This window comes from Scomber scombrus, chromosome 14, assembly GCF_963691925.1.
Source record: "Scomber scombrus chromosome 14, fScoSco1.1, whole genome shotgun sequence".
NCBI classification, from domain to species: domain Eukaryota; kingdom Metazoa; phylum Chordata; class Actinopteri; order Scombriformes; family Scombridae; genus Scomber; species Scomber scombrus.
The window spans coordinates 13,244,279-13,261,280 of NC_084983.1; the positions used below are offsets into that span (position 1 = coordinate 13,244,279).

Consider the following 17,002-nt stretch of genomic DNA (forward strand, 5'->3'; position numbering starts at 1 on the left):
CAATGAGACTGCAACCTGGTGGAGTTGAGCTCCCCCTGGTGCTCTGCGTAATTAGAGCTGCAGGCATCAATTCTACATAAGGGTGTCAATTTCGATTATTGTTTGCATTATTTGAGTATGATTGTGGGATTTATAACTTAAACTAAGTAACAACTGTATGCATTTTTCTGTGGCATCAATACATCTTTAATCAACCGTTTCATTCAATTCTTCACTTGTTCTAAAAATAAACCTGTGCATGCATAATTCCTGCTGCCTCAACATGTCCAAGAGCAAACCCACAGGGTAACATTGGAGGTAGATGCATGCATGTTTGTATCATGAGCAGGGAGCACAGCATGGTATTGATTGGTGGGCTTCCTGCTGGAGATATGAAAGTGCTACCAGCATGGAGACAGGAGGTGACATGGAAAATGTAGTGGAATTAGGGCACAAACACACTGACCGATTCACAATGTATTTTTTCCTGATTGAATTATATAAATCTCTCACAGAGATTTCTAACCTATTGCTCTGATTAACCCGAAGCTCTTCACTTTGCCACTAGAAAGAAGACTTGAACCAAAATAAACGGAGATATTGATGCAATCATCGCCAAGCATTACAACTACTGCACATTTCTGAGTGACAAACCACAGTAAAATAAACATCCAAGTCATGACAGCACAAGTGCCTTTTATTTGGGACTACAAACATAAAAAGCAAACAGTGCGATCCGTACATATTACTTTGTTCACCAATGTAGGGTCATTTCTACAACATAAACCAAACTGTTGAGCTTTAAATAAACAAGTAGAAAAAGGTTTTGTGATGTGGGAGCGTTCAGGGTTAAAAGGAGCATCAGCTGGACGGCATCATCATCAGTCGTCCTCGTCCCAGTCCTTCTTGCCCTGGGGAGCTTTCGGTCCCCCTGCTGGTTTGGCCATGATGATCTGAAAGAAAATGATAGAGCAGTCAGTTAGTCAGTCCTTTCTGGCTGGAAATCAAGTGTGCAGAAATTCACGCAGCAGGCTGTAGGCTCTGAGGGAAGTCAAGATGTTGTTATCATGGACACAAACATTAAGACAGTAGTTAGCGTGACAACAAAACTCAAATAAATAGGAATTTGCCTAATGAACATCTCAATTTAATGGCATTAAGGATTGTTGCCCTTTTTGCTTTCAAATTGTGGCTAAATGTACTCATTATGACTTGAACTATATTTTGAATTTAAAAGGAGAGGAATCCCTACAGATAAAGGAGGCCATATATAGTGATCAAATATTCATGAACACATTTGGTATGCATGCTCAAAGAGAAAATGTGCTACAAATGCAGTTTTTATATCACAGATGGGAGATTAAATGTCTTCCAATTGGTTTTGGTGTCAGGAATAAGCATAACACTTCAAAGTACATTTGATCAAATGTATTCATATTATGATATTGAAGAAAAATAATACATTTCATTTCTTAAAATGGGAACACCTACAGGATCTGTGATGTAATTAACTCAGTTCCCAACCAATCCTTTGGTTTAAAAAAAAAGAAAAAAAGATGAAGAATAAGAAAGGGAAAGGCAGTGAAAGCTCTAGTTGTGGGATGAACCATAATCTCTGCTAGAAATGGATTTGTGGGATTTTCTTGAAGATCATGTAAATAATCTGGAGGGCTGTTTAGCAGTAAAATGCCCTAAAATTGAAGTTATTTTATTACATTGCTACATTCAATAGTTTTCATTCTGGACCTGCTGGAGGATGTCTGCTGCAAAGAAAAGAGTTCATGAGTGCATGCAGCATGCTATCACACCATGTCTTGAAGTGTCAGTGTCACACCTGGTATTATTAAAAACATATCAGAGTATCACACCGGTGTTAGTAGTGACAGGCAAAACAACATTTCACAACTTCAGTGTCCCGTGGGCGAGCGTGTAAATCTGTGCAGTTCAGTTTTTCCGAGTCAAAAGCACACACGCATTCCAGGACCTACTGACTGAGAGGGTGTGTGCACCCTCTAATGGTGGGTATCAAATTTATCAGGCGCCTCGTCCCAATCGTCTTTGTCCCAATGGCCTCTCTGCTTGGGAGTTTTGGGTCCCCCTGCAGGCTTAGCCATGATGATCTGGATTGTACATATACACACACAGACTACCGTTAACTATCTGGGGACTATTAATGCACGTATACCGCTCCTTTAACACTTCACCTACTGAATTTAAGAGGAAAATCCCAGAGTCATGAATCATGAAATCACAAACAACTAAAAAACACAAGAGAATATAAAATATATATTATAGAATAAAAACAAGTCACACTCTACAAATGCTTGAATCTAAAGACATGACGACTCAGCTTGCATGTTGCACCTGGATCTGCTCCACACTACAGATACAAATTGAGTGTGACGTGTTTATGGCTTTGTTTGGCAGTGAAAATCCTCATATCAATTTGATTAGAGCTACCAGTTTTACTCTAGTAACAGTCCACAACCCAAACACATGTAGTTTACTATCATATATGACAGAGACAAGATTCAAATCTTCACATTTGAAAAGCTGGAACCAGATCATGTTGACATTTTTGATTGAAAAATAAACAATTTATCAACTATCAATAAATGTATTAATTACTTTTCTGTCAATCTAGTTGTTGCAGCTCTAGATGAAATTGTTCATTTTGACAAGAGGAGGGGGGGGGAAAAAGCATAATACTGCTGGTCATTGCTACCAGCTACTTTTGATTATCTTTAGATCCTTGCATGTTTTGAGTGTTTGGATACACACCTGGTCGACTCTCAGTACTGTGATGGCAGCGTTGGTGGCCAGTTTGATGCCCCAGTGTTTGACCATGTAAGGATCCATAATGCCAGCCTCAAGCATGTCTTTCACAGCGGGACCCTCTCCCTAAAGACAACATCACATCAACGCCATCAGACCCAAATACAAACACATTCAGTCCTTTGATACAATACAAAACATATTTAAATAAATGCACTGGGTTGCTCTGTATTCAGGAAAACAGAGGTATGAAAAATATTTTTTTTTACATGTGCCTGTATTTTTTCAGCTAATGATAACCAGCAGCTCTAAGCTAAATGTGTGTGATGAAGGATAAAAAAAGGCTATATTTCTGGATGTTTAACTGTCAATTTGGACAACACAGAGACTAGTTTTCTTCTTTAATTGAAAAGACATGATTAATATTGTCTATCCTACAGAAAGTCATAGCAATTCTCCAAAAGGCAAAAACAGAACACAAAACAAAAAATGATATTGAAGTGTAAAATTAGGACTATTGACAACACACTTTGTTGATGAGCAAAAGAAGATTTCATTTTCAAAACGGTTCTGAACCAGATGTCCTTTTCTCTTTCAAGCAATTTTTGTTACCGTACTTTTTGCCTCTTCTATTTCATTTTCTTTTAAGCGGACTGAAATTTATGTTGAGCCAATTTCTTCTTTTCTTTTTTAAAATGCAGGTATTTTCATGAACACATACACACCTCAATGTCGAATCCTGTGTTTTTGTTTCCCTCGTGATGCGCAGCATACAGTTTGGAGATGAGCTCGCTCCCCTTCACACCAGAGTTCTCAGCCAGGGAGCGTGGCACTGCCTCAAAGGCTTCAGCAAACTTTTTAATGGCATACTGATCCAAACCCGGGCAGGTCTACAGAGAAGGAAAAAGGAAGTTGTGTTTATTCATCAGTCGGTGATGCAGAAGAGATGAAGAGTTAAAAAAAAACACAAAAAAAACAGGGAGAGGCATTAGTCTGAACCTGGTTCAGCTAATTTCAACTAATGCTTTTAAATCTGCATACCTCTCCGTATGAAGTGATCTGTTTGGCCAACTCAATCTCAGTGGCTCCTGCACCAGGTACCATGCGCTTGTCCTGGAGAAAGTAAAGGAGACAGAAACATACTATGAGTCTATTATGAATAACATTATATTTTATTTGAATTATCTTCAATTTATATTTCTTATTAGTCAAGTTTATATAAATTATAGAAACCTTACAGTGGTTAAATGTTTCTTACCCTGACTAGGACCTTGAAGGTGTTGACTCCATCGTCTACAGCCCTCTCAATGTCATCCATCAGATTGTCAGTGGAGCCTCTGATCACCACTGTTGAGATGGAGCCCTCCTCCTTCTCTGTTTTAACAGTCCAGATCAAACAATATTTGAATCCTCAAACTCAGAAACCCCACATTTCTGCTTTAAAATAAAAAAATGAGCAAGAGTGGAGCAAAGACAGTGATTTACCGTGTTTGAAAACCACCACCTGGGTGTCTCCCACCTCTGACAGGTAGACGCTGTCGCAGTGACCCATCTCCTCAGGGGTTGGAGCCATCTAAGAAAGCAGGAAATCAGTCTTATACAGAATATAATGGTCTTCATTGTAGGCTGGGCAATGTAGGCTAAAAACAAAATGTCCTATTTTTCACAACATATCATCCCTGAAGAAAACACCACTTTTGTAAACAAAAAACATGTTATTTGGATGCTAAATATCAAAATCATACATGAGGTGCTTGTAATGTCTTTCAAGCCTTTTCTTATAAGTTTTTTGCAAGCAACATGAGCCTGTCTACTGCCTGTCTTAATGCATGACCTGTGGGATGTTATAATGCCCCCCTTCCCACACAAGGACCCTCTCTGACAGGGCACTTATAGCTTATAGGGACAGAGAGGTATTTCTTGGCCAGACTATTGAGCCTTGGGAAGTTTGCTTTGCGGCACTTCCACCACTGATGTTGATCTGTCTCTGGGTCAGGCAAGAGATTCAGGCAACAACAAGCTGCCAGCTCAGTTTCAATTTTGTCTGCCTCTGACCGAGAGGGAGACGTTTCTTCTTAAAGAAGCTTTCGCTTAAGTTTTTTTCTTGGTACAGCAGCACAGTTGGGCCAGGCTACAGTGTGATTTTGAGAAATCGGCTCTGTTCTTAATGTGTACCATCTTGTCATGGCCAATGCAACTTGTCCATTACCTGGGGGACATCAATTTCCAATAGGTAATTAATAACAGTCAGTGTATTTATCATTGATGTACTCCAGTCTGGGTTTTTTTTGTAATTTTTGTGAGCTCAGGGTCTTCCTTCTCTGGCTGTAGGAGACTGCTTCTGAACACATGGCGCACTGGTTTGACGTAGGAGACGCCGACATAAGCCCCCCCCAGACAGACAGGACGTCAGTGACATCTTGCAGCCTTACAGTTTTATTCACATCTGTGGGCTGCAATGTGGGCATGGACTATGGGTTTCTCCTGTTCTAAGTCTCACTCTTTCATCTGTCGCCTTGAACAACTCCTGGTCTATCAATCTATAAACTTTTATTTTTCAAGCACTATTCAGATAAATGAATCCAATTATACACTGCCATTTACAGATTGTGTTGTGCAGTTTGTGTCTAAAGCACTGGAGGCTGGTCCACTCATTCAGTCTGAAAGCTTTGGGAGCCTCATGCACCATTAAACCCCTGGGCTTTCGCCAGTATGGTCACCAGAGAAGTAAGCTATTTGGATGCAGACACTTTGCAGAGTCCAATTGTTGGCAATATAATACGCCCTCAAACTCACGTAGGGCTTCATGGCTCGACTAGACCAAAGGTCTGTTGTAGTACAGTAAAACAACACATCCTCCAGCTGCTTTGTAATTTTTTCACATGTCCTGTTGTATAGATGGATCTGAAACGCCACATTGGAAATGCACCAAGGGAGCTCAGGGAAGTGGTGGCAGTTCCGTATTATAATTAACGGAATTAAATTGAAAGTTGATCTTCATTTTTAGACATAGTCCTGAACCATAAATTCAAATTAATTTTAAAAATTGATTCATCTCCCAGCTCTACTCCATCATTATGGTTCAAATATGCAATCTGTACCAAACGTGTGGACACTCACCAGCCTGGGCAGCGCTACAGCTCCCACAGTCTTGCATAACCTCCTGAGGTCCCACTTGGAGTTAAGCCTGATGGAGAAAAGAAAGAGGATTTATGGCTTGGGAATGTACTGTGATGACAGGTTTACTACCATGAAGACTTTGCAATATTGCAACAAATGAATCAGCTTGAATAATTGTGTCATCAATGACAGATTTATAATGAACACTTGATTATCAGAGGTTTTCTCAGTCTTACCTAACCACCATGAGATTGTACTTGTTGGCATAGTGCAGCGCCATGTCAGCCACTTTACCCCCAGTTACCACGATGTTGGCCCCAGCCTCCTTGATGGCCTTCACCTGAGCCTCCATCATACCCTCCTCTCCCATGCTGAAGTCCATGAGCTCCTTTGCATTATTTATCAGTACTGTGCCCTACAAGAGAGAGAACACCACTCAACACATTTTCCCAAAATTATATTTTCTTCTTTGTCTAAATTTGAGGAGAAATCTAAACTTTGTTGCATAACATTTGTTAATATTTTGCAATTAACTAGTATCTCCTCTCTTTGGTGGGGAGGGACTAATGCATTACCTTGGTCTCTGTAACCATGCAGTCAAAGGGGCAGGAGAAGACGGCGATCTTAGCATCTTTAACTGATGTGACATCTCCCTCTGCCTCCTTTTTAAATACCATGCCATGTAGCATGGAGGACGCTGTCACTCCACAACCCTGTAATCACCGCAAACATTAATTTACACACACACACACACACACACACACACACACACACACACACACACACACACACACACAATCAATTTAACATATAAAGCTACTTACCAAAATCTTGCACACTCTGACGTTATCAACATTGAAACTGCCGGACTCGGGGAAGATGGACACTGTAACACGAAGAAGCAGAAACGTTAATCAACAACAATATAAAATCTCATGACTAGTTTTGAGTTTTAAACAGGTGACAGTTCTTTTGGTTACTGTCGTTTAGACTGCTGACTCACCACAGGCCTGTGCAATGAGGTTGGCAAGGAAGTCTTCGTTGCCATACTGTTTACTCATGACAGCTGTACGAATCAAAGATGTGGCCTCGTTTATGTCATGCAGGTTCTTGGCTGATGCGCAAACGCAGTCTGGCAGGATCTCCAGAGTCTTCTTACATGCCTTCTCATAACCTTCAATCACCTGTGGCAAAGAGGGAAGTACAAATGCAGCAGTTCATTTATTTGTCATGCAAACAAATGTTTTAGGGTTAGGGTTAGAGGGCCAGAATCAGCTCTTAACAGCATTATTGTAGCAGGCAGCCAGATAGGTATAGCCAACAAGTAGCTGACTTCTTTTTCTAGAAGTGTTACTCTTTTTATTACTCAACATAAACACACAAACAAGGTCTACTTATGGCACTTTTCACATACATCAATCACAAAGTGCTTCACAGTCAAAGAAATAAAATCAAATGCAATCAAATCAAATAAATAAAACAAAAGGGGAACAGACATAAGAGACTAATTAAAAAAACACATGGTACTTAAATGCCTGACTAAACAGATGGGATTTAACTGCTTTTCAAAATAGCCCACAGTATCCAAGGATCTCAAGCTTATTGGAAGATTATTTCAAAGCTTCCAACAAGAAAATGAACACACAAAAAAGCAAACAACCACTTTATTAATCTACAACTATGTATACTACATTTGCTTACCTCTGACACAGACAGACCCATCCTGAGCAGCTCTTCAGCCAGCTCCAACAGAGCACCGGCAAACACCAGGACAAAGTTTGTACCATCTCCCACCTCCTGCTCTTGCATGTGTGACGCCATGACAATCATTTTGGCTGCTGGATGCTGCACCTGTAAAACAAATGATTTACAAGGGAATAATTAAATTCCTTATTAATCTTTCCCCCCCAAACAAATGCCCTATGCTGGACAAGACTTTTAGGTTTCCCCACCTCCAGCTCTCTAAGAATCGTTGCAGCATCGTTGGTAACAAACAGCTTCTCCAAGTGGTTGATGACCATTTTATTCATACCTGAAAAGTGACAATATCACAGTTGGCTTCAAATTCCTTTAATTTTGATACATAAAAAGCCCTTAAAATCATACTGTTGGAAGAGGGTGCTTACCATTTGGCCCATAGGCGGTGCGTGTGGTCTGAGAAAGCTCCTTGCAGGCTTTGATGTTGCGGAAGACTGCCTCCTCAAGCCCTGAATAGTGCTGCATCACACAACAACATAACTCAGTCACTGTTATTCTGGCCTATTAGAAAGCAACTTAAATAAAAAGATTTTACTGGATTTATAAGTATAAGACATTAATTTGATGTACAATGCCAACAATGTCAATGTAAAACGTGCTTGAGGATGCAAGCTGAAATAAAAGGGAGGAAGCGTCAGCATCTCTGAGCAGCCGTGCACCAAAGCCTTAACCGGGCTCAACCCTGACAGTCAGCTAAAGGCTGCCTGGGTGTGACCGCTGTCTGACAGTCATTTAACAACACTGTACATATGTACAGCTCACTGGAGTGCTGGAGAGGACACAGAAAATATGTAGAAAACCAGCCTTTCACAGCAGCAGCGACAAGCGGCCTGGCTGTCTTCTAGAAGTCTCCACATGACGGTGAAAGAACATGCTAGCACAAGCTAACAGGCTAACTCACAGCCATAAACTCACAGCAACTAGTCCAGGATGTGGATTTAAACTCACCTTGGCACCATCTTTTAACATCTGGGCAAACCCAGGAGCTTTGGGGACGTGGAGAGCCATTTTGCGGCGTTTATCAGCTCCGGTATCCTGGAGAAGGTGGCCGCGGCGTGGTTCAGCTATGGGTACAAAGCCGGAGAGAAGGAGGAGGAGCGGAGCAGCGAGGCGTGGGGCTGAAGACGGGACACGACGAGGGACAAACAGAGCGCCTCTGCTTTCACTTGCTGTGAGCATGACGTACCACATGGGGGAAGCATTGCCTTTATTGGTCATATCCAGACAAGTCAACAGGAAAGTTAAAGGACGGGTCCTCACTTTTTCCAAGTATTCCAAAATGAACATTTAAACATGTTTTTCTTGCTGTAATTATTCCTCCTGTTCATACTGACCAAATAGGAGATCCATTCATAATGCACTTACAATGTAAGAAAATTGTGGTCCAAATCCACAAGAAGCCTGCTTCTGTGCAAAAAAATGTATTTAAAAGTTTATCTGAAGCTAACATGAAGTTTCAGCTGTCCAAATGAGTCAAATCAAATTGATTTCTTTCAATGTTAGTCTTTTTAGCGCCAAAGTCCCTCTTTTTGTTATTATATGTCCACCACAGCTCAACAGGGAAGCACTGTTAGAGGAAACACAAAGAGAACATTTGATGCTAAAAAGATAAGATAACATAAGATAAGATACAAAGACATTCCTTTATTAGTCCCACATTGGAGAAACTTACATTATTACAACAGCAAGTGGATAGCAAAAAATAAAAATAAATGTATGCAACATTTTTATTTTGTAGCTTGTCACAGTGATGCTTTTTTTACTCAGACATTATTTCATATACACATAACATATTTTCAATTGATTGGTTTAACGTTTATGTTGAGACAAAGGGTGTGTTGCAAATATATTGACAGACTTCCAGTTAGTTATGGAAATACATGGTAACAGTAATATGAATCTGTGAAATATTGCAAAGGTGTAAATTGCCATTAATTTGGCATTAGGGCTGACCCAAATAGGACTGTTTTTAGGTGCTTTAAAATCATGTTGCTTCTGCTCCAAATGTGAATTCATCGTGCCACATTTTAATGGTTGCATCAGTATTGAGAAAAGCTGCTGTGATTTTCACCAAGGATCCAGTTACAGAACAAGAACAATGCCCATTTCATCATTTTAATTGGCCTTCAATGATATCAAGAGAAACACAAGCGTTTGAGGTACAAACTGCCCAAATTGCAAATACAATGTTTTGCAATAATAATAATAATAATAAAAAAGACAAGACTTTGTGCTTGTTGAAGCTTATACGTTTTATTGTATCGATTACTTTTCTTCACATTTAGACACAATATCTCCCTTCTTCTCATTAATACAGAAAAAAGTGTCACAAATACACAGCAATGGCAGAGAGGAGTGTTTTGCTTCATTTGACGCAGTTTGCTAGACAACTACTACACTAATAACCTGCTGGATATGGCTTTATAACGTCATCATTGACGTCATCATCAGGTAATGAGCCATTACATCTTCCCCATCACATTATCAAATGATTTATATGTACAGTATGGTAGCATGAATCATCCACAGGCCATTACAAGTGCATACCTGACTCCAGGAAAGATATGAAAAATATATTCCCATAACCTATTCAAATACTACATAAACTATGGTATATAAAAGGTCCCCTTTGATAGAAGATACACTTCGCAATTTGGCATAATCAAATGTCATTAAAAAGGTGTAACAAGTGTTAGTAAGATTATTGCATACATATAAAGTAGAGGGGAATGCATCTCCCTTTGTCTGTAAATTTAGTGTTAGTTCTGCAGACACACTTTTGGTCTTCTGCAGCATTTTCTTTAAAGTTAATTACAGAAACCAGAAAAAGTTTCTATACAGAAAGTGAGAATACAAACTATGATATCAGTATTTTAAAAATTTAACTAATACATTTGGTTGTAGCAGCTATAATAGTAACATGCATCATAATAGAAATATCCCTTTGGTGGCTACAATGAGGATATTTTACCCACAACTAGCTAACCTGAGACATGTAAACAAACAAAACCTTACATGGACGGACACGTTGCCATGTAACAGTCCCTCTGTGTCACGACAATACTACATGTAACAGTATCACCTCAGTAATGCTAAATATGAAACATGGCTACAAAGGTCCTTTGTTTTACACACACACACACACACACGCATGTAGTTCAGTTGGGTTTGCGGATAGTGTGTGCAGCTGTGTGGGCCCAACCTCCCAGTGTGTCTGAGAGGTGCGTGGCTCGACGTGTCAGGTTTGAGCAGCTAAGTTTACCACTGGGGTCCAGCTTTCTCATCACCGCTCCTCCAAAACGTTCCTTTCTTCTGTAGAGAGAGAGAGGGAACAACAATCAATGTAAAAAGCATAAACAGGAAGAGAAACAGATAGGGAAGCTGACTGAAGGTGTCATTGATCACAGTTTAAGATTTGAAGACAGTGTCAGTGCCAATGAGAAATAAAAAAAATTGGACCTAATAAATCATTTAGTAATTTACGTCTCTCCTTTTTTGGATGTACTTAAAAAGTTCACGTGTTACAATTGTGTGATATCTCCTTTTTTGTTTTTGGTGTAGTATAAATGTAAAAAGGATTTTAATCTGCACTTTTGGCTTTTGAAAAGATGCTATATTATTCTTATTTTTGAAAATGACAAAAAGGAAAGCAACTGTTGGTCTATGAGGAGATAATGTTTCTCAAAAAAAGCTTTTCCAAGACTTGGTCAGTACAAGAATTGATAAAGCAACAAAGAAAAAGATGATATGTAAGGAAAAGGGGTGATAAAGAAAGAAGGAAGAGAAACAGTGGCAGACTGTTAGAGGAAGGGCATTGTTTGCTCGGACAGTTATTCATTGAGAGCAGACGTCAGAGACTTTCAGTGTCATACGCACAGCAGGACATGCATTACCATTCAGATATCAGGCCAGCTCTGCCATGCATTTTTTTTGTCAGAAGGAGTTATATTCAGCACATACATTTCCACAATTCATCTGGTTTTAGTGGAATTATATTTTCAGATTTGAATTTACCTTCTTCCCTAATCCACAATTAAGGAATACTTGGACTGCCTGTTGTAAGAGGAAAACAAATGTTTAAATTCCTGAAGGAAAAGCTTTACATAAAGTAAGTACAGCAGTTGATTGAATGTAATGCACCCAGATAACAGACAAGGTCACCATCTGCTTTTCACTGTATCCGATCCTTTATGGGCTGGGTCAGACTGTGATTCAACATTTTGAATGTCAATACAGGAAGTGATGCAAAAATATTCCCCGCTCTCTCAAGCACATTTGTCATTTTATCTGGCTCCAATACTCCCACCCATACTCTCTCCCCCTGCTGTCTCCCCCTCAGTCCCTCCTTATCCAAATTCCAGACCCAGTTTTAAACCGAGGCGGGAAGAATGTGTGTGGGGGAGGGGAATGAAGTCTGGGGACCCACAAGCTGCATTTCAGGCTGGGATTCTTTGGGTGGGAAGGCAGAGGGCGGTCATGCGACTCTCTGGTATCCTCTATGCAGAAGTTGTATGAAAAAAAGGGAAATGCACACAGTCTCATTCATATACAGCACAGACACACGTTCATTCACTCATACAGGGAACGTTGAACAGTATTTACTTTGCCTTTACCCCACCATTTATTACTCGCATCTACCAAAGACTACTGAAAAAACACACACTCACACACACACACACAAACAAACTGCAATGCTTTTCATTAATAGTGACATTAAAGAATAGAGATATTATTATTATTATTATTAAGCACACACCTAGTGGTAAAAAAAAAAAAAGTCACTCAAAATGAAGATGCTTTACCTGTTGTCTCTGCCAATAATGCCATCCAAGGCCTTAGACAGATGTTTGAGCCTCTTGAGTCCACTAGAAACTGACTCCAGATCTTGGTCAAACTTCCTGTTTTACAGTAAAGAAACAAACACTCAAATCAACTCAAAACTACCAGCTAACAAATAATTTAAAACTGAAACGGACATGGTGACAAACTAACTCAGATGCAGATACAGTACTAGTCAAAAGCTTGGACACATATTCTCATTCAAGGGAAACTTTTGACTAGTGCTGCATTATGTATGAATGCAACTGTGTAGCTGGTTATGAAGCCCTAAATCATTCAAGACTCACAGCCTCTGGTTCTGTGTGTTGGGGGATGCAAAGGGACTTCGTAATGCAGCCATGCGGACCAGCTGTCTCCTGCCACCACCTGTTCTCACCCCACGGACACCAGCCTCAGGAGTCCTTCTCCCTCTAGAGCCTGGGGTACGCCCAGGTGTGGCAGTTTGTTTGGGGGTGCGTCTAGGTGTCGCAGCTCGGCCAGGTGTGCGTTTTGGTGTGCGAAAAGCTGACGCTTCAGCTTCTTCCCCTTCACATATCCGCCCCGGGGTCGTAACCAAACACTCCTCACGTGAAAACTCTCTGGTTTTCTGCCACCTCTGCATGATGAGAAAAAGACACAAGGGAAGAGAGACCGAATGAGCTCACACATTGTTTGATTGTCATACATTTATATAATAAATATGTAGGTTTTGGAATGATTATTAAAATTATTGTTAATGTTGATTAATATCTACCTGACACACTCCAGTGATGGAGTTCCGAGCGCTGCGGGTAAGTTTGCGGACTGCGCTGGGTTTTGGTTGCTCCTTTGTGGGCTCCAATGCTGGATTTTCGGGAAGGGAGTTGGCCTGGACAGAACGGAGTGGGAGACGCTTCCTCAAAGACATTCGCAGAGAGTTGAGTGAAGACGAAGAGCGAAGCTTGCGGAAACGGTCAGGGGCTTCTGGGGAGCTCTCTGCCTCGTCAGACTCATCCAGGACCGTATGTGCCCGCCAGACTCCCACCATAGCTCTGCCAACTCCATCCATCACTGAAGACGACATGCTGACCGAGCTAAACCTGCACAAGGAGAGTGGAGGAATAGCAGAACAAATACAACAGAGTGTGTATAAAAACAGAGATAAAGTATAAAGTTGTATTAACTTAATGTTACTTGATACAGTTATGACCATCTATTAATTGTTTTAATTAATCAAGTATTCATTAAATTTTGCATTTATCAAGCAAAAATAACTATTTTTGATTTTAAATGATCATTAATTGAATATATTTAGGTGTTGGTCACAACAAGCGATTAGAAAGCATGATGGGTGATCTGACATTTTCAACAACATTTTACAAATACATAGATTACTCAGTGATGATAATACTTGTAAGTTGCAGCTGCTAAATAAGACAGATACATTTGATATAGGACATACTATAGAAATAAGCAAATTAAATGATTACTTATAACATTCATAATAAAAACACAATGTAATAATGTAACGCTAGTTCTTCACATTAGGGTCATATACAGAACAATTTTCTCATGTTAAGATCAAAAGGTCCAACTCTTCATCATCTTGTGCTAATCTAGATGTAATCAAAAACTTTTAAACTGTTCATACTGTAACCCCTTCAGTCTCTATAACAAATTTCTGAGACACAAATCTATGTTTCATTCATAAATACCTCATCAATCACTAATAAGTAGGTTATCACCCCCCCCCCCCTCTCTGATAGGGCATAGAGATTGTATAGGTTTTATGCTATTTGTTTATGAACTGAGAAAAAAAAAACACTCATGATGACATTACATTATAGTCAAATATTACCTAAAATCCCAGAGCACCCTCCATCTAGACAAATGTGTATCAGCAGCACAAAAATAAATAAAAGATTAAATATTTCCATATTTCCAGAATCACTTTAGAAAAAGTCAAACTTGACTCGTGCAGTATGTAAGTGTTAATTTAAGAGATTCTTTCACAATTTTCTGTTACAGGCCATGTTGATGAAAAGTGAACAAAGGGCTCTACAGTGAAGCAGCATCGTGTTAGTGAAAGTATCCTGTTGTCTGGTCAGGATTTCTCCAGGATGACTCCATCCTAAACTCAGTGATTTACCACATTTTACGATAAATGGGGACGTTAACGGACTTCAGATTCACACACTTTAACCTAAACTAGAACAATGCAGCGTCTCCAAGTCCTAGCATTAACAAAGAAAGGCCTGTGGTTATCATTCAGTAACAACAAAAAGACATCTGGCTCAATGTTAACCACCAGCGTTAACCTATCTAGATAAAGTCCACGTTAAATATCTGACAAAGCACAAGAAGAGACCAGCTTGGCGGCCGTTTGATGCAACGCTCACTTACCTGAAAGTACCAGTCGTGTGTGAATTGTTTATCTTCTCTTTTTCAGCTGCCTGGTGCTGTTGTTTCTTTCTTTTACTGACCGCTGTTTGAATTTGGCGGTGGACCGCAGTATGGAGCGTCACCACGCCCTTCACGCAAACCACTGAGTGACGTCATCACGCTACTCCCGAAGTCACGACCCGCCCCACTTTTCCTCTGATTGGCTTACCGTGATTTTCTTACCCCAAACTAAATCTAAAAAAGGTCTTTCGTAGGGCTCTGCCTAACCATAGCCAACCAAAGAAGGCAACCATCACCAGACAATCAATCAGAGTAGGGCGGATCATGACATCGCACATGACAATTTGGCCGCCCGACGCGCTTCCTGCATTATAACATACTTAAATGTACAGGAAAAAAAAGACACTGACAATGTAACTAAGAAATGATTTTAAAAAACAAGTTACAGAAGTTTTTTTTAAAAGTGTGTCTACACCTACTTAATTGATCCAGTATGACACCTTTGAATCTTGCAGATACCTTTATAGTAGAAAAAGCACAAGTGTTACTAACACACATAGCTGTGTTCAGTTCAAATGTTCCAGTAAATAATGACAGTGAGCCTGCATGCACAATACCAAGGGAAACAGAGAAATGGAATTCAAACCTCTTTTTTGTCTTAATTGAACAAGGAACATTAAAAAAAACACTAATCTCAAAATGAGAAGAGATGATTCATGCTAATGGATGTTTTTCATCTGCGGTCCCAGGGCAGGTACACACACAAAATCACAATCAGACACTAAAAAACATTAATAAACATGCATCATTACACATCACACTAATAATTATACAGACAAATCTAAAAGTTTCACTTTTTTTCATGTCACAAGTTTACACCTGTGACATGAAAAAAAATGTTTTCGATGAAGGAGGTTATTTTATGAAATGTATAAGCCTATGTGTTTAAAGAAGAAAAGAGATGATAAACAAAGATGTTTTGTTACACTAAATTTTAATGACCACAAAGAAAACTGACCTTACTTTAAAGCACCACTTTCTTTTTCTCAAATAAAGTAATCCTAAAATTATTAACACTTTGTATCAAGACATATTGATATCTGGTCAAGATTATTATGAGTCATATAAGTTTGTCTGATTTTCCAACCTCCACTATCTCATCATTGAACTCAATGTAAAATTATTAAAAGAGAAAGAGACCACAAGCTTGCATCTTACAGCATTTATTACTAAGTTTATTGAGAGCTTGCCATAATTTCTGTTATTATATTTTTTCTGACAGTTTAAACAAATATGTGGTAATCTTTGAGATGGAAGTAAAGTGACCAGCAGATGTCGCTATAGAGCTGCAGGTGAAATGCTCACATGCTCCAGTGCTTAGCAAATGTCCTCCTGTAATGTATGAGATTGTATCATTTTCCATTTTTTCTTTAACTTTGAATCTATTCATCTTCTGTTATTTTATGAAGCAATCTGTGAGGAGCCTCTGTTGAAAAAAACAACCTTAGAAATTAAAATTGGACAAAATGGGCTGGTAGAAAATAGTATCAAACAGTGTTAAAAGGGTTCCCAGCATGACAGCACTGCTACATTCCTGTATCATTTGGAGCCATTAAGGAGGATAAAGAAGTAACATTTTCAGTCATTAGGTAATGATCACAACGAGAGATTATAGACAAGATCAAATTTGTTTTTATTATATATGGTATTTTTGGTCACTTACAAGCAAACCGGAGCTTCATATTCCTTCTCATTTTGTCATATAAATAGTCCATATGATAATTTGCAGAGAGAGGTCTTTCTTTTCAGCATTACCACATGTTTTGTGGCTGACAATGACCTCTGGAAATTTCGGAGACAATCAGACTTTACATTATAAATAATTACTGACTTTTGGAGATAATTGTAGAGGCCTCACATAGAATAAAGACCAATAAGTAAGTTCTAGACTAGAGATTCAAAGTTGCAGAAATAACCAAGCTTCTTTCACAGTCAGTCAGACAATGTCTTCATATTTGATTACCACATGTCTAGGTTGATCTCATACCTTTGACATTCTCGTCAAACGTGCTATCATCCTCGATTGGTATTGCGTTGTTTTATGTGAACCTGTTAAGTCTTTCTTTATTGGTAAGAACACAAAGATCTAGACCTTGACCCTCATGACATG

The 17,002-nt window shown here is 39.3% G+C and overlaps 2 protein-coding genes across 3 annotated transcripts; both read right to left on the reverse strand.

The window, feature by feature from the left end:
• Positions 1-649: 649 nt before the first annotated feature.
• On the reverse strand, positions 650-8,719 carry cct8 (chaperonin containing TCP1, subunit 8 (theta)). 2 transcript variants are annotated; one of them, XM_062433743.1, is made up of 16 exons: positions 8,581-8,719; positions 8,001-8,091; positions 7,827-7,906; positions 7,576-7,725; positions 6,878-7,058; positions 6,699-6,760; positions 6,450-6,587; positions 6,111-6,289; positions 5,875-5,941; positions 4,240-4,327; positions 4,013-4,128; positions 3,796-3,867; positions 3,480-3,644; positions 2,761-2,880; positions 1,968-2,099; positions 843-932 (listed from the first exon to the last, which is right to left on the reverse strand). In XM_062433743.1, the coding sequence occupies exons 1-15, from the start codon at positions 8,638-8,640 to the stop codon at positions 1,992-1,994; spliced, it is 1,677 nt and encodes a 558-aa protein (XP_062289727.1). In that variant the 5' UTR covers positions 8,641-8,719; the 3' UTR covers positions 843-932; positions 1,968-1,991. The 2 variants fall into 2 exon arrangements, with proteins under 2 accessions (XP_062289728.1, XP_062289727.1); XM_062433744.1 differs by lacking the exon at positions 1,968-2,099 and having other exon boundaries at positions 650-932.
• A 2,184-nt stretch (positions 8,720-10,903) lies between these two features.
• Positions 10,904-14,851, reverse strand: LOC133994453 (uncharacterized). The gene is made up of 6 exons (XM_062433709.1): positions 14,833-14,851; positions 13,205-13,529; positions 12,759-13,066; positions 12,435-12,530; positions 11,647-11,685; positions 10,904-10,944 (listed from the first exon to the last, which is right to left on the reverse strand). The coding sequence occupies exons 2-5, from the start codon at positions 13,511-13,513 to the stop codon at positions 11,655-11,657; spliced, it is 744 nt and encodes a 247-aa protein (XP_062289693.1). The 5' UTR covers positions 13,514-13,529; positions 14,833-14,851; the 3' UTR covers positions 10,904-10,944; positions 11,647-11,654.
• Positions 14,852-17,002: the final 2,151 nt, after the last annotated feature.